The sequence below is a fragment of the Lynx canadensis genome, chromosome A1, assembly GCF_007474595.2.
Source record: "Lynx canadensis isolate LIC74 chromosome A1, mLynCan4.pri.v2, whole genome shotgun sequence".
Lineage (NCBI taxonomy): Eukaryota > Metazoa > Chordata > Mammalia > Carnivora > Felidae > Lynx > Lynx canadensis.
The window spans coordinates 132923518-132945107 of record NC_044303.2 but is presented as its reverse complement, the minus strand read 5'-3'; the positions used below and the strand labels follow the sequence as shown (position 1 = coordinate 132945107).

The 21590-nt window shown below is 38.3% G+C and overlaps 1 protein-coding gene across 5 annotated transcripts in view; it reads left to right on the top strand.

Moving 5' to 3' along the window:
- Window positions 1-21590, top strand: part of TRIM23 (tripartite motif containing 23) — a 42766-nt gene that overhangs the window by 11752 nt on the left and 9424 nt on the right. For all 5 annotated transcript variants that reach the window (XM_030322060.1, XM_030322034.1, XM_030322042.2 and 2 more), the window contains 4 exons: window positions 1234-1449; window positions 5803-5937; window positions 14567-14696; window positions 15447-15557. In XM_030322060.1, the coding sequence (XP_030177920.1) occupies window positions 1234-1449; window positions 5803-5937; window positions 14567-14696; window positions 15447-15557 (592 nt within the window). The remainder of the gene's footprint in view (window positions 1-1233; window positions 1450-5802; window positions 5938-14566; window positions 14697-15446; window positions 15558-21590) is intronic.

Genomic DNA, 21590 nt, shown 5'->3' with positions numbered 1-21590 from the left:
AGTAATACTGTAATAACGTTGTATGGTGACAGATACTAACTACACTTAGTGTGCTGAGTACCACGTAATGTGTAGAATTGTTAGATCAGTATGTTGTTCACCTAGAACTAATACAACATTGTATGTCAACTACACTTCAATTAAAAAACCCAGCAACTGTGAGGGGGTCAAATGCATCTAGAGTAGAATGATTGAGGAGAGCATAGGAGGTGTTGAGATCACAAAGGGTCTTATGGATATTTGCTTTTCTTTCTGCCACAAATGTTCTTCCTCAAGATAATCTTGTAGTCACTTTCTTCAGGTCTTTGCTCAGATGTTGCTTTTTCAGGGAGTCTGTTCTTGAACACTCCCTGTAAAGGACTTTGGCATTTACTGAGTGGAATGGGAAATCATTAGAGAGTTTTGGGCAAAAGAATAATCATCTTCCTGACTTAACATTTTTTTTTTTTTATAATATATTCTTTTTTTTTTTTTTAAACATTTATTTATTTTTGAGACAGAGACAGAGCATGAACGGGGTAGGGTCAGAGAGAGAGGGAGACACAGAATCTGAAACAGGCTCCAGGCTCTGAGCGGTCAGCACAGAGCCCGACGTGGGGCTTGAACTCACGGACCGCGAGATCATGTCCTGAGCCGAAGTCAGACGCTTAACCAAAGGAGCCACCCAGGTGCCCCCTGACTTAACATTTTAAAAGGCTCCGTCTGGCTGCTAGGTGGAAAATACTCTGTAGAGGGCAGTAGTGGATCTATTGAGGCCAATTAGAAAACTATTGTAATAATCAGGTGAGCGATGATAATGTCATAGATCAGGTCAGTAGAGGTGAAGGTGATGAGGCTTGATCAGATTTTGGGTATGTTGTTTTGAATATGTTTTGTGGTCAGCAGAATTTGCTGAGGGACTGTTATTGGATGTGAAAGAGAAGTATTAAGGGTGACTCCAGTTTTGTTTTTGTTTTTGTTTTTTGGCTTGAACAATGTGGAGGATGGCATTGCCACTTATTGAGATGGAGGAAACTAGGTTTGACAGTGGAAGAGACTGAAGATTAGGTATTCTCTTTTGCTTGAGATGTTATTTAAAGAGTTGGATGTCCAAAGGCTGTGGTTAAGGAGAAAGATCTTGTGTGGAGATAGCAATTCTGCAATTTTTAAGAACATAGATGGTATTTAAATTTTCACTATTTCACATATAAAATCTTTGTTATGGTTAAAGTTGTTTAATTTCTATTTCTTTAGGTACCGGGTACTGCAGAGAATGCCCGGTCATGTGTCCGAGCTTATTTTTCTGATCTTCATGAAACTCTGTGTCGTCAAGAAGAAATGGCTCTAAGTGTTGTTGATGCTCATGTTCGAGAAAAACTGATTTGGCTCAGGCAACAACAAGAAGATATGACTATTTTGTTGTCCCAAGTTTCAACAGCCTGTCTTCATTGTGAAAAGACTTTGCAACAAGTAGGTAGATTAAATGTGGTTAGGACATATTTTAAGAAGGAGGTTAAACAGATAATTATCAGAGGTATGCACTAGTCTATTTTATTAACAAATATTTTAATATTATTATTATTTGTTACTGTGTGCATTAACATTGTGCTTAGGACATGGTCTCTAACCTTGAATTGCTCCACCAACCATATCAGTGTCCTCTACTTCATGTGCCCTCCCCAGCTTAAAACTCTGGATTCTAGAAACTCTTTAAGGTCTTGTCATTCTTTAGTCATGCTAAGCCCTTTAACTCTTCTTTACCAAGCATGTACTATTCTTTCTGCTTGGTCGGCTTATATCTCCCTTTTCTGATAGTGGAAATCCTTTTTCAAAGTCTAGCTCAAATGTTTGCTTTTCTTTGAAACTCTCTGTTCTTTTTTTTTTTTTTTTTGGATGCCTTTCTAGCATGTACTACCTATCTCTGCTCTAATTCATTGGTTCTTAATTTTGATATCACAGTAGTCCCATGTTTTTTGATGATTGAGGTATCAGAAGCAATTTGTTTTACCAGTTTTCAGATCATGTCATGAGATCATGATACCATGAGATCATGACTTGGGCCAAAATCAAGAGTCGGATGCTTAACTGACTGAGCCACCCAGGTGCCCCCAGATAATATACTTTTAAAATAAATTGGATTTAAGATTATTTGAGCAAAAATGTCAGTCTTATTCATTTCTATTTGGTTCTGCTTTCATGAGTTGGTGATAAAAAGGTAATTATTGCCCTAGGAATTCCCAGTAAGCTGTAGTGTATTTTACCCTTATTGACATATCGCTAGTAATTGTGTTGACTGCAAATCACTGCAGAGCTAAACTTATTACTAATTGTAAAGCTTTTTCTCTTATATATCTAATTAGACTTATATGAATGTGGTGAGGCTGTAACCACAAAAGTCTTGAGCTTATCATATTGAATTATAATAATTGATGTGTATGCCATTTATTAAATTGCCTTGAACTTCAGTCCTATTCTTCTTTCCTCTGCCCTGTGATTTTTGGACTAGAACTCTACAAACCACATATCGGCTTTGCCATCTCCTTGTTAGTTTAGGCTCCATCAACAGGGGACGGGAAAGGAAGGTTGGAAGGTAGAGTTAGTTTCCTGTTGGTTCCCATTTACTTGGGTTCCTGTGAATTTCACTGCTCACAAGAAGATACCACTTTCCTTAGAGACCTGAGCTTAAGATCCATGGGGACTTTCCTATAAGTTTCTAAGTTTTAATAATTCTAGCATGTGCCTTTTATTCCCCCTTTCCTGGGGCGTGATAGCTGCTTCCTACATTTGCTTTCCCACATGATACCTCTGAGTACTTTTTACCCTTTTAGTTACCTAGTTAATAACTACACCTAGTTAGCAGTTCTTCGTAGTAAATTCTTTCTGTTTACATAAGTGGTATGGTTTTCCTCTACTAATTCGAACCTGAACAATATGCATTCTTCATTCTTCTCTATGTTGACTGCATGCATCTTGTTCATCTTTGTATCTAGGTAGAAGGAACTTAATAAATACTTGTTCAGTTATGATGGGTAACACAGAAAAATCAGAAATGGATTACATCTAGATCTCGTTTACTTGAATACGTAAAAGTATTTTTATATTTATTCTGTTAAAAAGTATGTTTATAGTTACTGAAATATGTGGAGGTTAGAATTTCTGAAGCATTTCATCAAAGTGATTGGTAATTGTTATATGGTATTATTTCACTATGTTAATGCAAATGAAGTTAGGGTCTTAGAGTCATTCTTCATATCAACTTTGGTTTTTAAAGTCATAGAACCCTAACCCCAACCAATATTCTTTTTTTTATTGTTAAAAATTGTTTTCAATGTTTATTTTCAATAGAGAGAGAGAGAGAGAGAGAGTGAGTAAAAGCAGGGGAGGGATAGAGACAGAGGAAGACACAGATCCTGAAGCACACTCCAGGCTCTGAGCTGTCAGCGCAGAGCCTGATGCAGGACTCAAATTTGAACCATAATATTTGACCTGAGCCAACGTCGGATGTTTAATCAACTGAGCCACCCAGGCATCCCCCCCAACCAATATTCTTAACAGTTCCTGCCACAGAGATAATTGAACAGAAGAATGGATAGAACATCACACGTTATTATCAATTTTGAGAACAAAGCTTAATCATCCTTCCCCTCCAAAAAAAAAAAAAATGATGCATCATCTAAGTTCAAGGCATGAAGCTAAGTGGTGAGGATTTGTCTATTCATTTAGCAAATAAGTTTTGAGTGCCTACTGTGTGCTAGGTACTTCTAGATAACATGGGATATACTGGTAAACAAGACAAACAAAAAGTTATATAATCTTGTGGAATTAGCATTTTAGCAAGGAGAAGATAAGACAATAAATCATATCCTTATCTAAATAAGTAAATTATGTAAAATGTTAGAATAGTGGTAAGAACTAAGGACAAAAGAAAAAGTGTGGGAGTCCAGCAGACTGCATTATTAAATGATCAGGGTAAAAATCATTATAAGAAAAGGTGAGATTTGAGCAAAGCCTCAAAAAAGAAAAAGGTGAAGGAATTTATTCAAGCCCTAATATAGGGAAGAATATTCCCACTGAGGAAACCCATTAGAGAAAAATCCCTAGGACACCATGTCTGGTGTATTTGAGGAACAGCAAAAGAGGCCACTGTGGCTGGTATATAGCAAATGAAGGAGAGAGAAATAGGAGCTATAATCAGAAGTAATAGGGAATTATATGTAACGAAGGCTTTGTGGGCCACTGGAAGGGCTTCAGCTTTTACTGATTAAAATAGAGAAGCCATTGTGAAATTTTGACAAGAATGACTTGATCTTACTTAAAATGATCACTTTGATGTGTAAAAAACAGATTGGAGGAGGACAAAGATGGAAGGAAGGAGTTAAAGAAAAGGAGTTAGGCTGTTGTAGAATTCCATGTGAGAGAGAATACTGGCTTGGGTAGTGGAGTGAAGTGTCCAAAATCTGGATACCTAATAGGATTTGTTTGTACTTGGGGCATGAGAGTAGAAGCAGGAATTTCTTTCTTTTTTTTTTTTTTTAACGTTTATTTTATTTTTGGGACAGAGAGAGACAGAGCATGAATGGGGGAGGGGCAGAGAGAGAGGGAGACACAGAATCGGAAACAGGCTCCAGGCTCCGAGCTATCAGCCCAGAGCCTGACGCGGGGCTCGAACTCACGGACCGCGAGATCGTGACCTGGCTGAAGTCGGACGCTTAACCGACTGCGCCACCCAGGCGCCCCAGAAGCAGGAATTTCTTAAAGGCTTTTGTTATGAATAACTGGAACAACATGCAACTTATAAGCAAAGTTTGTTAGTTAATAATTGACTAATATAAATATGCAACAGTGAGCAAACACTGCTGCTTTCATGGAGCTTACATATTGTTTGAAGATCTCTGTCTTAGGAAGAATATATTGGTGTCTGTGTAGAAAATCTCTGGAATAATGTTGTAGAAACTGGAAAGTGCTTGACTTTGAAGAAAGAGTCTGGGGATCTAGAGGGAGAGGGAGACTTTTCAATTTTACATGTAGTCCCATTTTTAAAAAAACCAGTACATATATATCTTAAGTTATTTAAAAACCTTTTTATATAAGTACAACATGCAGGGGCGCCTGGGTAGCTCAGCCAGCGAAGCATCTGACTCAATTTCGGCTCAGGTTATGATCTCACAGTGTGTGAGTTCAGGGTTCCTTGCTGGCAGTGCGGAGCCTGCTTGGGATTCTCTCTCTCTCCCTCTCTCTCTGCCCCTCCCCCACTCACATTTGCTCTCTCTTGCTCTCAAAATTAAATAATAAACATTAAAAATAATAAGTACAACATACATACAGAAATGTGTGCATAAGTGTTCACCTGGCTAGTTGCTGTATAACTAGCATCCAGATCATGTAACAGAACATTACCAACACCCCAAGATACCCCTCAGACTCTCTTCTGATAACTTCCCCCCTAAGGATAAACCTGACTTCTAATGCATATCTTATTTTTGTCTGTTTTGGTATTAATAAAAATGGAATCATACAGAATGAACTCTTCATGTCCTTTCTTCTTTTATTTGACATTGTGAAATTCAAATCATCAGGTATAATTGTGGCTCATTCTCATTGTGGTCTTTGTGAATATACCACAATTTATTTATCTTTTCTTCTCTTAAAAGGGTCTTAAATTATTTATTAATGCCCACTTATTATTATTATCCTAGTTAAATTTACATTTAAGTTAACCTTTAATACTATGATGTTAGATGAACTTTTCTTGAGTTTTGGTGATATCTCTTTTTCCCTTATTTCTGTAATAAGTTTACAGGAAAACTGTATTCTCTTTTCTAGGATGATTGTAGAGTTGTTTTGGCAAAACAGGAAATTACAAGGTTACTGGAAACATTGCAAAAACAGCAGCAGCAGTTTACAGAAGTTGCAGATCACATTCAATTGGATGCCAGCATCCCTGTCACTTTTACAAAGGTAATGTACTATATTTCATTTTTAGGTGTGGTTTCTGACAGATCATGATTGTTTTATATTCCATGATAATCAGCTTGAAGAGACAATTAAGAAATTCATGGTTTTTTGTTTTTTTTTTTTAAACTTTCATCATTGGAAAATGAAAAGTGGTATAATGAATCTCCCTGTACCCATCATCTACTTTGACAATTAAAACCCCTTTTTTTCTTTATTTAAATCCAAGTTAGTTAACATATAGTGTAATAATGGTTTCAGGAGTAGAATTTAGTGATTCATCACTTATATAACACTCATTGCTCTTCCTAACAAGTGCTGTGCTTACTGCCCATCACCCATTTAGCCCACCCCCACCCCCTCCCCTCCAACAACCCTTAGTTTGTTCTCTGTATTTAAGAATCTGTTATGGTTTGCCTGCCTCCGTCTCTGTTTTTATCTTATTTTTCCTTCCCTTCCCCTACCTTCATGTTTTGTTTATTAAATTCCACATATGAATGAAATCATATGTTATTTGTCTGTCTCTGACTAACTTATTTTGCTTAGCATAATACATTCCCATTGCATCCACATTGTTGTAAGTAGCAAGATTTCATTCTTTTTGGTTGCCAAGTAGTATTCCATTGTGTATATATACCACATCTTCTTTTTTTAATATAATTCATTGACAAATTGGTTTCCATACAACACCCAGTGCTCATCCCAGCAAGTGCCCTCCTCAATGCCCATCACCTGCTTTCCCCTCTCCCCCACGCCCCCATCAACCCTAAGTTTGTTTTAGTATCCAGGAGTCTCTTATGGTTTCCCTCTCTCCCTCTCTGTAACTTTTTTTCCCCCTTCCCCTCCCCGATGGTCTTCTGTTTAATTTCTCAAGATCTATGTATGAGTGAGAACATATGATATGTCTTTCTCTGACTGACTTATTTCACTCAGCATAATACCTTCCAGTTCCATCCATGTTGCTGCAAATGGCCAGAATTCATTCTTTCTCATTGCCAAGTAGTATTCCATTGTATGTATAAACCACATCTTCTTTATCCATTCATCATTCGATGGACATTTGAGCTCTTTCCATAATTTGGCTATTATTGATAGTGCTGCTATAGATACTGGGGTGCATGTGCCCCTTTGAATCTGTATTTTTGTATGCTTTGAATAAATACCTAGTAGTGCAATTGCTAGGTTGTAGGGTAGCACTTTTTAAATTTTTGAGGAACATCCTTACTGTTCTCTAGAGTGTCTATACCAGTCTGCATTCCCACCAGCAGTGCAAGACTGTTCTCCTTTCTTTACATCCTTTCCAACATCTCTTGTTTCCTGAGTTGTTAATATTAGTCTTTCTGACAGGTGTGAGGTAGTATCTCATTGTGGTTTTGATTTGTATTTCCCTGATGATGAGTGATGTTGAGCATTTTTTCATGTGTCTGTAAAGCCATCTGGATGTTGTCTTTGGAAAAGTGTCTGTTCTTGTCTTTTGCCCATTTCTTTCACTGGATTATTTGTTTTTTGGGTGTTGAGTTTGATAAATTCTTTTTTTTTTTTTTTTTAATTTTTTTTAACGTTTATTTATTTTTGAGACAGAGAGAGACAGAGCATGAACGGGGGAGGGTCAGAGAGAGAGGGAGACACCGAATCCGAAACAGGCTCCAGGCTCTGAGCTGTCAGCATAGAGCCCGACGCGGGGCTCGAACTCACGGACTGTGAGATCATGACCTGAGCCGAAGTCGGACGCTTAACCGACCAAGCCACCCAGGCACCCCGAGTTTGATAAATTCTTTATAGATTTTGGATACTAACCCTTTGTCCAATATGTCATTTGCAAATATCTTCTCCCATTCTGTTGGTTGCCTTTTAGTTTTGCTGATTGTTTCCTTTGCTGTGCAGAAGCCTTTTATTTCGATAAGGTCCCAATAGTTCATTTTTTATTTTGTTTCCCTTGCCTCCAGAGACCTGTCTAGTAAGAAGTTGCTGTGGCCAAGGTCAAAGTGGTTGTTGCCTGTTTTCTCCTCTAGGATTTTGATCATTTCCTGTCTTACATTTAGGTCTTCCATCCATTTTGAGTTTATTTTTGTGTATGGAATAGGAAAGTGATCTGCTTCAGCATGTTGCTGCCCACTTTTCCTAGCACAATTTTTCATTGGATATTCTTTCCTGCTTTGTCAAAGATTAGTTGGCCATACATTTGTGGGTCCATTTCTGGGTTCTCTATTCTGTTGCATTGATCTATATGTCTGATGTTGTGCCAGTACCATACTGTTTTGATGATTGCAGCTTTGTAATACAGCTTGAAGTCTGGAATTGTGATGCCTCCAGCTTTGGTTTTCTTTTTCAGTATTAGTTTGGCTATTTGGGGTCTATTTTGGTTCCATATAAATTTTAGAACTGTTTGTTCTAGCTCTGTAAAGAATGCTGGTGTTGTTTTGACAGGGATTGCATTGAATGTGTAGGGTGGGTAGTATAGACATTTTAACAGTATTCTTCCTATCCAGGAGCATGAAATATTTTTCCATTTCTTTGTGTCTTCTTCAATTTCTTTCATAAGCTTTCTATAGTTTTCAGCATACACATCTTTTACCTCTTTGGTTAGATATCTTATGGTTTTTGGTACAATTGTAAATGGGATCGATTCCTTGATTTGTCTTTCTGCTGCTTCGTTATTGGTGCATAGAAATGAAACAGATTTCAGTATGTTGACTTCATATCCTACGACTTCATGTATCAGTTCTAGCAGTTTTTTGGTGGAGTCTTTCAGGTTTTCCACGTAGAATATCATGTTGTCTGCCAAGAGTGAAAGTCTGCCTTCTTCCTTGCCAATTTGGATGCCCTTTATTTCTTTTTTGTTCTCTGAGGCTAGGAATTCCAGTACAACATTGAACAACAGTCTTGAGAATAGACATCCCTGTCATGTTCCTGCCCTTAAGGGAAAAACTCTCAGTTTTTCCTCATTGAGGTTAATATTGCAGGTCTTTTGCATATGGTCTTTATGATGTTGAGGTATGCTCCTTCTGTCCCTATTTTCTTGAGGGTTTTTATCAAGAAAGGATGCAGTATTTTGTTAAATGCTTTTTTTGCACAGGATAAGGATCCTGTGATTCTTATCGTTTCCTTTATGAGTGTGATGTATCACATTGATTGATTTACAGATATTGAACCAGCCCTACAGCCCAGGAATAAATTCCATTTGATCATGGTAAAGAATTATTTTAAAGTATTGTTGGATTTGATTTAGTAATATCTTGTTGAGGATTTTTGCATCCATGTTCATCAGGGAAATTGATCTGTAATTTTCTTTTTTGGAGGGGTGTTGTCTGGTTTGGGGATCAGGGTAAAGCTGGCCTCATAGAATGAGTTTGGAAGTTTTCCTTCCATTTCTATTTTTTGGACTAGCTTCAAAAGAATAGGTATTTACTTTTGTGTAAATGTTTGGTAGAATTCCTCTGGGAAATCTCGGGACTCTTGATTGTTGGGAGATTTTTCATTGCTGATTCAATTTCTTTACTGATTATGGGTCTGTTCAAACTTTCTATTCTTCAGTTGGGGTAGTTTATATGTTTCTAGGAATTTATCCATTTTTTCCAAATTGCCCAATTTGTTGGCATATAATTATTCATAATATTCTCTTATTATTGTTTTTATTTCTGTGGTGTTGGTTGTGCTCTCTCCTCTTTAATTCGTGATTTTATTTATTCAGGCCCTTTTTCTTTTTGATAAATCTGGCTAGGTGTTCATCAATTTTTAAAAATTCTTTCAAAGAACCAGCACTTAGTTTCATTTATCTGTTCTACTGTTTTGTTTTTTTTTATTTCAATAATTGATTTCTGCTCTAATCTATTATTTCTCTTCTGCTGGTTTTGGGCTTTATTTGCTGTTGTTTTTCCAGCTCCTTTAAGTGTAAGTTAGGTTGTGTATCTGAGACCTTTTTTCCTTCTTTGGGAAGGCCTGGATTGCTATATACTTAACTCTTATGACCACCTTCACTGCATCCCAAGGATTTTGGACTGTCGTGTTTTCATTTTCATTGGCTTCCATGTAATTTTTAATTAGAGTCTCAGTTTATGGAGATCACAACACACAACCAGTGCCAGGTTTTGCTGCACTCTGGCTTCTATGTCCCAGTACCAGAAAACGTGGCTGTTCTCAGGGGTCTGCTGGGACTTTTGCCCACAAGAAGGCTATATGGCATCTACCAAATGCACTCCAAGCAGGGGAACTGGTTCTCCTCATGTGGCACACAGACCCCTCAGACTCACTGCCTGCTCCTGGGGATTCACCCTGCTTCCTCACCAGAGCAGTGGCAGGCACTGAGCTCTGAACCTTCAGACTCTGTGCTCCACTGTTTGTAGAATTCTGGTGATATTGAAACCCTCTCCTTTCTCCTTGTCACTGGTTTTGGGGAATAGATTTCTTGTCAAGTCCTCTGTGAGTATTTTCACTGTTTCTCTCTTTCCAGCTACTTTCAGGGGTAGTGCTTTTCTTTGCCATCCTGATGCCCTCCTCTGTCCCCCTTTCTCTTTCTATGTCCTCTCTCCATGAAAATGGCTCCTTACCCTCCACAGCTCCATGGCTTTTCTCTCCCCCAGTTCACTTCTCTGCTCCACGCACTGCTAAGCTCTCTGGCTCAAAGTATGCACATTGTTGTGTTAATCCTTACATCAATTTCCTAGGTATTCAAAATGGTTTGATGCTGATCTAGCTATGTTTCAGGGGACAAGACAAGCTCAGGGTCCCTGTACTACTCTGCCATCTTTACTCCCAGTTTTTAATTTCATCTGTCCTTATCCCCGTTCCCCTTTCTATCTGCAGTCTCCGAGGTTATTTTGAAATAAACCCCAACATATTTCATCTATGAAATATTTTTGTGTGTATTTCTAAAAGGTAAGGGCTTTAAAAAAATACATAACCAAAATACTGTTATAAAACCTAAAAAAATTAATAATCTCTAATATTAACCATTATCCAGTTAGTTATTGAAAATTCTCAGATGGTTAAATTTTTTTGTTTTTTTCTGGAAACAGAATCCAGCTAAATAAGGCTTATACTTGACATTTGGTTGTTGTGTTTTGGTCTCTTTTAAAGTGAATTCCCCCTAATTTAAAAGGTTCATGTATTTAATTTTGCTTTCTCTTTTTAGGTACTTTTTTTTTTTTTAAACTTAATCTTGTTCTTTTTTAAAAGTTTATTTATTTGTTTTGAGAGAGAGAGAGAGAGAGAGAGAGAGAGAGGGTGTGTGCAAGCATGTGCACAAGCAGGGGAGAGGCAGAGAGAGAGGGAGAAAGAACGCCAAGCAGGCTCCACTGGCAACAATCTCACGACAGTGAGATCATAACCTGTGCTGAAATCAAGAGTCAGACATTTAATTGACCGAGCCACCTAGGCACCCCAAAACTTAATCTTGTTTTATAATTATGTGAAACATTTACATAGTCCAGAGTCAAATCTACAAAGCAGAATTCATTTAGAGAAGTCTAGCTTCTATCCCTGACCCCTCCACATTTTCCCTCCTTTCTTCATAGAAAACCATAAAGAATTTTTTCTTAGTTTTGGGGCTCCTGGGTTGCTCAGTCGTTTGAGTGTCTGACTCTTGATTTTGGCTCAGGTCATGATCTTGGATTCATGAATTCAAGCCCCACATTGGATTCCTCATTGATAGTGCGATGCCCGCTTGGGATTCTGTTTCTCTCCTTCTCTCTCTGTTCCTTCCATGCTTGTTCTCTCTTCAAAATACATAAACTTTAAAAACTTAAAAAAAAAAAAAGAGTTTTTTTCTTAATTTTATTCATCATTTAAAAAATATAGAGAAATACATCTATATATTTGTATGCACTTTGATCACATTTAAAGGTAAACTACATTACACATTTCTCCACGATGTTCTTTTGACATACTTGTATGTCCTGGAGATTACTCCATAGCAGTAGTATGTGATATTTTCTATTACTTTTTACAACCTCAAGGTACTGTATTGTGCATATATACCATATTTTTGTGTGTTGTGTGGTAAAAATACAAAAAATTACCATCTTAACCATTTTTAATTATACAGTTCAGTATTGTTAAGTATATTCACATTGTGTGAAACAGATCTCTAGGAATTTTAATTTTGAAAAACTGAACCTCCACACCATATAAACAATAAGTCTCCTTTTCCCCTCTCTCACCATCTGTTGGTAACTACCATTCTATTTTTTTCTCTTTGAATTTGACTATTCTGAATATCTCATATAAATAGAACCATATAGTAGTTGTCTTTTTTGTGACTGGCTGATTTCAATTAGTATAGTATGCTCAAAGTTCACGCATATTGTGGCATATGACAGAATTTTCTTCTGTTTTAAGGCCGAATAATACTTCATTGTTTGTATATACCACCTTTTGTTTATGCATTCATCTACTGATGGACATTGGGGTTGCTTCTACATTTTGGCTACTGTGAATAGTGTGTTACTGTGAACATGGGTGTTCAGTTATCTCTTTGAGATCTTGCTTTTATTTCTTTGGGATATAGATCCAGAAATGAGATTACTGGATATGGTAGTTCTATTTTTAATTTTTTTTATTTTTTGAGGAAATGTTGTTTTCCATAGTGGTTGCACCATATTGTAATTCCTGCCAACAGTGCACAAGGGTTGCAATTTCTCCACATTTTCACCAACACATGTTAATTTTTGTTTTTGTTTTCTTTATTTTTTATTTTAGAGACGGGGAGAGAGAGTGCACAAGTGGGGGAGAGAGGCAGAGGGAGAGAGAGAATCTTAGGCAGGCTCCATGCTCAGTGCAGAGTCTGATGTATGGCTCAATCCCAGGACCCTGGGACCATGACCCAAGCCAAAGTCAAGAGTAGAGTCAGACACTCAACCCACTGAGCTATCCAGGTGCCCCTGTTCTTGTTTTAGATTGTAGCCATCCTGCTGGGTGTGAGGTGATATCTCATTGTGGCTTTGGTTTGCATTTCTCTGATGATTAATGAAGTTGAGCTTTTCACATGCTTATTGGCCATTTTATATCTTCTTTGGAGAAATTTTGTACAAGTTCCTTGCCGTTTTTAAATTATTTGTATTTTTGTTGTTGTTGTTGAGCCTTAGGAGTTCCTTATATATTCTGGATAGGGGTCCATGATTACATATATGATTGGCAAATACTCTCTCCCATTCTGTAGGTTGCTTCTTCACTCTCTTGGTAGTGTCCTTTGATTCACAGAAGTTTTTTTTTTTTTTTTTTAATTTTTTTTTTTTTTCAACGTTTATTTTTATTTTTGGGACAGAGAGAGACAGAGCATGAACGGGGGAGGGGCAGAGAGAGAGGGAGACACAGAATCGGAAACAGGCTCCAGGCTCCGAGCCATCAGCCCAGAGCCCGACGCGGGGCTCGAACTCACGGACCGCGAGATCGTGACCTGGCTGAAGTCGGACGCTTAACCGACTGCGCCACCCAGGCGCCCCTCACAGAAGTTTTTAAGATTGACATGGTCCAATTCGTCTATTTTTGCTTTAGTTGAATGTGTTTTTGGTGTTATATCCAGGAAATCACTCCAAATCCATTATCAAGAAAATTTTGCATTGTGTTTTCTTCTAAGAGTTTTCTATTTTTGGATCTCATGTTTGGGACCTTTATCCATATGTGTGTGTATGTACACACACACACACACACACAAATACATATGGAGAGGCTGAGGGAGAATCTCAAGCAGGCTCCACACTGTCAGCACAGAGCTTGACTCAGTTCTCAGTCTCATGAACCGTGAGATCATGACCTGAGCCAAAATCCAGTCAGATGCTTAACTGACTGATCTACCCTGGTGCCCCTATCCATATTTAAAATCCAAATTTTCATAATTGTTGTATGTTCTTTGTAAATCTACCCTTTTGTCATTATATAATGACCTTTTGTCTCTTACTAACAGTCTGATTTAAAGTCTATCTTGTCTGGAATATCTTTTTTTTTCTTTTACTTTCAGCCTTCTTGTGTTCTTAGAAATGAAGTGAGTCTCTTGTAAATAGCATATTGTTAGATCTTGTTTTTTTAATCCATTTAGTCAAACTTTTTTTGTTGGAGAGTTAATTTCATTTAAAGTTATTATTAATAGGTAAGGACTTAATATTGCCTTCTTAGTTACTGTTTTTTGTTTATATCTTGTAGCTTTTTTGTCATCTTGTAGCTTTCCTCCTACTGCTACCTTCTGTGTCTCAGTGGTGTTTTAGTGTCATGGTTTGATTTCCTTCTCATTTCCTTTGTGTATAACTTATGGATTTTTGTGTGTTTACACTGCTGTTACAAAGAACATCTTGTTATAATATTCTGTTTGAAAGTGGTAACATTTTAACTTCATTTGTGTATAAAAACTATTGTTTTATAGCTCCACCTCCCCATACTTTATGTTATTGATGTCACAAATTACATATTTGTACATTGTATACCTGTTAACACAGGCTTATAGTTTTTTGTTTTTGTCAGTTGAGTTCTATGAAGAATTAGATCTATGCACCAAAATTATAATACAAAAATATAATAATAAAGGTTCCTCTCAGAGGAACGAGTAGGAGATGAAATAATTAACAAGGTATTATAAATAAAAGTATAACTGCCAATACTTTTTAACTCTATATCAAAATAAGATTTAAATTTTTAAAAATTACAGGACAATAGAGTTCACATTGGACCAAAAATGGAAATTCGAGTTGTTACATTAGGATTAGATGGTGCTGGAAAAACTACTATTTTGTTTAAGTTAAAACAGGATGAATTCATGCAGCCTATTCCAACAATTGGTAAGTATGAGTATTGCTTTTTACTTTAATGGACATTTTATAGACAAACTCTAGCTTACAGCTGAGTTCTTGAGGGTTTTATTTTATGCCAGTATGGCATGGAGGTGGGCTCTTTACTGGCTCTAAGACACTACCATGTCAGAAAAAAAAAATGCAAGATTCAGTGACTGTGTGATTGAAATGTGGATGGTGGGATATTGAGAAGGAATAGGGGTGCCTGGGTGGCTCAGTCGGTTAAGTGTCAGACTGTATTTCAAGCACAGGTCATGATCTCACGGTTTGTGAGATTGAGTCCTGTATTGGGCTCTTTGCTGATAGCACAGAGCCTGCTTGGGATGCTGTGTCTTCCTCTTTCTCTGCCCGTCCCCTGCTCGTGCACTTTCTCTCTCTCTCTTTCTCTCTGTATCTCAAAGTAAATAAATAAAAAAAGGAAAGAACAGAGTATTGGTGGGACAGTTGGAAGGATTAAAGGATTGGTGTCAAGGTGAGGGAGTAGTAGTGGTGCAGAGCACTCAGTTATTTGAGTTTCAGGATCTAAGGATCCTGGTGGAGGTTTAGAGAGCTAACAGCTATTAAAGGTATATATTCCTCATATAGATTTATTAGGAGTGGAGTTGGTTGGGCCGCAGTATATATTGCTGTATGAAGATAATTTGTATACCACAGTTATAAACTGTGGGTTGCCTGTGTTTGATGTGTTACTTATTATAAATATAAGTTCAGTATTAAAGTAACTTTTTTAACAAACAGGTTTTAATGTGGAAACTGTAGAATACAAAAATCTGAAGTTCACTATTTGGGATGTAGGTGGAAAACACAAATTAAGACCATTGTGGAAACATTATTACCTCAATACCCAAGGTAAGAGTGAAAAATGATATCTTAATTTTTCAGAATTTTAGGATGCCATTTTCAATGGAATAGATTTAACTAGTGAAGTTTATTTTAGTTAAAAAGTGAAGGTAGAAGACTGGGATATGTGCTTTGTTTTATTCCATGAAAAACCATAATTTATATCTTGGCAGTGAAGAGATAAAACCATAATATATATCTTGGCACTTTATTATTAGTGTTCATGTAAGTGTGATCACTGGCAATATCATAATATAGGGTAGAATTCTTGGTGTATGGTTCTGCTGCTCTCTTCAATTCAGTTAAATATTTATCTCATTGGAATCTCAATAGCTCCATTCCTTTATTTCCATTAACAATAAGTTATCTGCAGTGGTTTGCTTTTGGCCAAAATGTGTTTTACCACATATTCCACCTAGCATTTATTTATATTTCGGCCACATTCTATGCTTTTGCATATACCCAACATAAAGCTTTTGTTCATGCCACCTATTTCATATGTCATCCTACTTTCCACTTAGAGAGAAGCTAAGTAATTATTTTTACTTGGGGATTTTTGATGCTTAGTTTAGTATAAGCCATTGACTAATAGGGGGAAAATGGGCTTTTAAACATGAGAAATGGTTGATAGAATGTTTAGCTACATAAGGTAGCTGGAAGGATTTCAAAAGAGAGTCAATTCAGTAGATACTTGTGACGTTTCTGCTGTGTGTTTTGAATACAATATATGTGGAAAGTGCTGTGCTAGGCACCTAGAGAGAATACTTGGGAGAGTTAAGGTGGTGATTTATTTAGACTATTTTTTTGGAAAGGGAAATGGTAATTAAAGAACAAGTAGTATCATAGTCCATAAAACAAATCTCAACAAATTGAAAAAGATGGAGGTTCTACATATCTATTTTGCCCACATTGCTATGAAACTAGAAGTCATCCACAAGAAACAATCTGGAAAGACTACAAATACATAGAGGTTAAATAATATGCTACAAGGAGCGTCTGGGTGGCTCAGTCGGTTGAGCGTCCGACTTCAGCTCCGGTCATGATCTCACGGTTCATGAGTTTGAGCCCCACGTCGGGCTCTGTGCTGACAGCTCAGAGCCTGGAGCCTGTTTCAAATTCTATGTCTCTCTCTCTCTGCTCCTCCCTGGCTCATGCTCTGTCTCTCTCTCCTTCAAAAATAAATAAAAACATTTAAAAAAAATTAAAAAATAATAATATGCTATGAAACAATGAATGGGTCAACCTGGAAATAAAAGAAGAAGTAAAAAAGTACATGGAAGCCAATGAAAATGAAAACACAATGGTTCAAAACCTTTGGGATGCAGCAAAAATGGTTCTAAGAGGGAAGTTTATAGCAATACAGGTCTACCTCAAGAAACAAGAAAAATTTCAAATAAACAACCTAATCTTACACCTAAAGGAGATAGAAAAAGAACAAAGTCCGAAACCAGTAGAAGTTAGGAAATAATAAAATTAGACAATAAATAAATGATCTAGAAATGAAAAAACCAATAGAACATATCAGTGAAACCAGGAACTGGCTCTTTGAAAGCCAATAAAATTGATAAACCCTAGCCAGCCTTACCAAGAAAAATAGAGAAAGGACCCAAGTAAATAAAATCACAAATGAGAGAGCAGAACGGAGTCACCGGACCCAAGTGCAGACGAGAGGCCCACGGAAGAGGGTAGGAAGGGCGGCGAGGCGGTGCGCGCTCCACGGACTGGCGGGAGGGAGCCGGGGCGGAGGGGTGGCTCGCCGGCCAAGCAGAGTCCCTGAGTCTGGCTTGCAAAAGCGGAGGGGCCTGACGGACTGTGTTCCGACAGCAAGCGCGACTGAGCGTCTGGGAGGTCATAAGTTAACAGCTCTGCTCGGGAAGCGGGAAGGCTGGAGGACAAAGGGAGGGTGAGCTGCGGAGCCCCCGGACGACAGAGCTCAGTTTGGCGGGGAACAAAGGCGCTCGCCAGCGCCATCTCCCCCACCCATCCCCCAGCCAAAATCCCAAAGGGAACCGGTTCCGGCCAGGGAAATTGCTCGCTCCGCGCAAACACCCAACTCTGTGCTTCTGCGGAGCCAAACCTCCGGCAGCGGATCTGACTCCCTCCGGCTGCCACAGGGCCCCTCCTGAAGTGGATCACCTAAGGAGAAGCGAGCTAAGCCTGCCCCCCCCCCCCCCCCCCGCCGCCGTGCACCTTGCCTTCCCACCCCAGCTAATACGCCAGATCCCCAGCATCACAAGCCTGGCAGTGTGCAAGTAGCCCAGACGGGCCACGCCACCCCACAGTGAATCCCGCCCCTAGGAGAGGGGAAGAGAAGGCACACACCAGTCTGACTGTGGCCCCAGCGGTGGGCTGGGGGCAGACATCAGGACGGACTGCGGCCCCGCCCACCAACTCCAGTTATACACCACAGCACAGGGGAAGTGCCCTGCAGGTCCTCACCACACCAGGGACTATCCAAAATGACCAAGCGGAAGAATTCCCCTCAGAAGAATCTCCAGGAAATAACAACAGCTAATGAGCTGATCAAAAAGGATTTAAATAATATAACAGAAAGTGAATTTAGAATAATAGTCATAAAATTAATCGCTGGGCTGGAAAACAGTATACAGGACAGCAGAGAATCTCTTGCTACAGAGATCAAGGGACTAAGGAACAGTCACGAGGAGCTGAAAAACGCTTTAAAGGAAATGCAAAACAAAATGCAAACCACCACGGCTCGGATGGAAGAGGCAGAGGAGAGAATAGGTGAACTAGAAGATAAAGTTATGGAAAAAGAGGAAGCTGAGAAAAAGAGAGATAAAAAAATCCAGGAGTATGAGGGGAAAATTAGAGAACTAAGTGATACACTAAAAAGAAATAATATGCGCATAATTGGTATCCCAGAGGAGGAAGAGAGAGGGAAAGGTGCTGAAGGGGTACTTGAAGAAATTATAGCTGAGAACTTCCCTGAACTGGGGAAGGAAAAAGGCATTGAAATCCAAGAGGCACAGAGAACTCCCTTCAGACGTAACTTGAATCGATCTTCTGCACGACATATCATAGTGAAACTGGCAAAATACAAGGATAAAGAGAAAATTCTGAAAGCAGCAAGGGGTAAACGTGCCCTCACATATAAAGGGAGACCTATAAGACTCGTGACTGATCTCTCTTTTGAAACTTGGCAGGCCAGAAAGAATTGGCACGAGATTTTCAGGGTGCTAGACAGCAAAAATATGCAGCCGAGAATCCTTTATCCAGCAAGTCTGTCATTTAGAACAGAAGGAGAGATAAAGGTCTTCCCAAACAAACAAAAACTGAAGGAATTTGTCACCACTAAACCAGCCCTACAAGAGATCCTAAGGGGGACCCTGTGAGACAAAGTACCAGAGACATCACTACAAGCATAAAACATACAGACATCACAATGACTCTAAACCCGTATCTTTCTATAATAACACTGAATGTAAATGGATTAAATGCGCCAACCAAAAGACATAGGGTATCAGAATGGATAAAAAAACAAGACCCATCTATTTGCTGTCTACAAGAGACTCATTTTAGACCTGAGGACACCTTTAGATTCAGAGTGAGGGGATGGAGAACTATTTATCATGCTACTGGAAGCCAAAAGAAAGCTGGAGTAGCCATACTTATATCAGACAAACTAGACTTTAAATTAAAGGCTGTAACAAGAGATGAAGAAGGACATTATATAATAGTTACAGGGTCTATCCATCAGGAAGAGCTAACAATTATAAATGTCTATGCGCCGAATACCGGAGCCCCCAAATATATAAAACAATTACTCATAAACAGAAGCAACCTTATTGATAAGAATGTGGTAATTGCTGGGGACTTTAACACCCCACTTACAGAAATGGATAGATCATCTAGACACACGGTCAATAAAGAAACAAGGGCCCTGAATGAGACATTGCATCAGATGGACTTGACAGATATATTTAGAACTCTGCATCCCAAAGCAACAGAATATACTTTCTTCTCGAGTGCACATGGAACATTCTCCAAGATAGATCATATACTGGGTCACAAAACAGCCCTTCATAAGTTTACAAGAATTGAAATTATACCATGCATACTTTCAGACCACAATGCTGTGAAGCTTGAAATCAACCACAGGAAAAAGTCTGGAAAACCTCCAAAAGCATGGAGGTTAAACAACACCCTACTAACGAATGAGTGGGTCAACCAGGCAATTAGAGAAGAAATCAAAAAATATATGGAAACAAACGAAAATGAAAATACAACAATCCAAACGCTTTGGGACACAGCGAAGGCAGTCCTGAGAGGAAAATACATTGCAATCCAGGCCTATCTCAAGAAACAAGAAAAATCCCAAATACAAAATCTAACAGCACACCTAAAGGAACTAGAAGCAGAACAGCAAAGGCAGCCTAAACCCAGCAGAAGAAGAGAAATAATAAAGATCAGAGCAGAAATCAACAATATAGAATCTAAAAAAACTGTAGAGCAGATCAACGAAACCAAGAGTTGGTTTTTTGAAAAAATAAACAAAATTGACAAACCTCTAGCCAGGCTTCTCAAAAAGAAAAGGGAGATGACCCAAATAGATAAAATCATGAATGAAAATGGAATGATTACAACCAATCCCTCAGAGATACAAACAATTATCAGGGAATACTATGAAAAATTATATGCCAACAAATTGGACAACCTGGAAGAAATGGACACATTCCTGAACACCCACACTCTTCCAAAACTCAATCAGGAGGAAATAGAAAGCTTGAACAGACCCATAACCAGCGAAGAAATTGAATCGGTTATCAAAAATCTCCCAACAAATAAGAGTCCAGGACCAGATGGCTTCCCAGGGGAGTTCTACCAGACATTTAAAGCAGAGATAATACCTATCCTTCTCAAGCTATTCCAAGAAATAGAAAGGGAAGGAAAACTTCCAGACTCCTTCTATGAAGCCAGTATTACTTTGATTCCTAAACCAGACAGAGACCCAGTAAAAAAAGAGAACTACAGGCCAATATCCCTGATGAATATGGATGCAAAAATTCTCAATAAGATACTAGCAAATCGAATTCAACAGCATATAAAAAGAATTATTCACCATGATCAAGTGGGATTCATTCCTGGGATGCAGGGCTGGTTCAACATTCGCAAATCAATCAACGTGATACATCACATTAACAAAAAAAAAGAGAAGAACCATATGATCCTGTCAATCGATGCAGAAAAGGCCTTTGACAAAATCCAGCACCCTTTCTTAATAAAAACCCTTGAGAAAGTCGGGATAGAAGGAACATATTTAAAGATCATAAAAGCCATTTATGAAAAGCCCACAGCTAACATCATCCTCAACGGGGAAAAACTGAGAGCTTTTTCCCTGAGATCAGGAACACGACAGGGATGCCCACTCTCACCGCTGTTGTTTAACATAGTGTTGGAAGTTCTAGCATCAGCAATCAGACAACAAAAGGAAATCAAAGGCATCAAAATTGGCAAAGATGAAGTCAAGCTTTCGCTTTTTGCAGATGACATGATATTATACATGGAAAATCCGATAGACTCCACCAAAAGTCTGCTAGAACTGATACATGAATTCAGCAAAGTCGCAGGATACAAAATCAATGTACAGAAATCAGTTGCATTCTTATACACTAACAATGAAGCAACAGAAAGACAAATAAAGAAAATGATCCCATTCACAATTGCACCAAGAAGCATAAAATACCTAGGAATAAATCTAACCAAAGATGTAAAGGATCTGTATGCTGAAAACTATAGAAAGCTTATGAAGGTAATTGAAGAAGATTTAAAGAAATGGAAAGACATTCCCTGCTCATGGATTGGAAAAATAAATATTGTCAAAATGTCAATACTACCCAAAGCTATCTACACATTCAATGCAATCCCAATCAAAATTGCACCAGCATTCTTCTCGAAATTAGAACAAGCAATCCTAAAATTCATATGGAACCACAAAAGGCCCCGAATAGCCAAAGGAATTTTGAAGAAGAAGACCAAAGCAGGAGGCATCACAATCCCAGACTTTAGCCTCTACTACAAAGC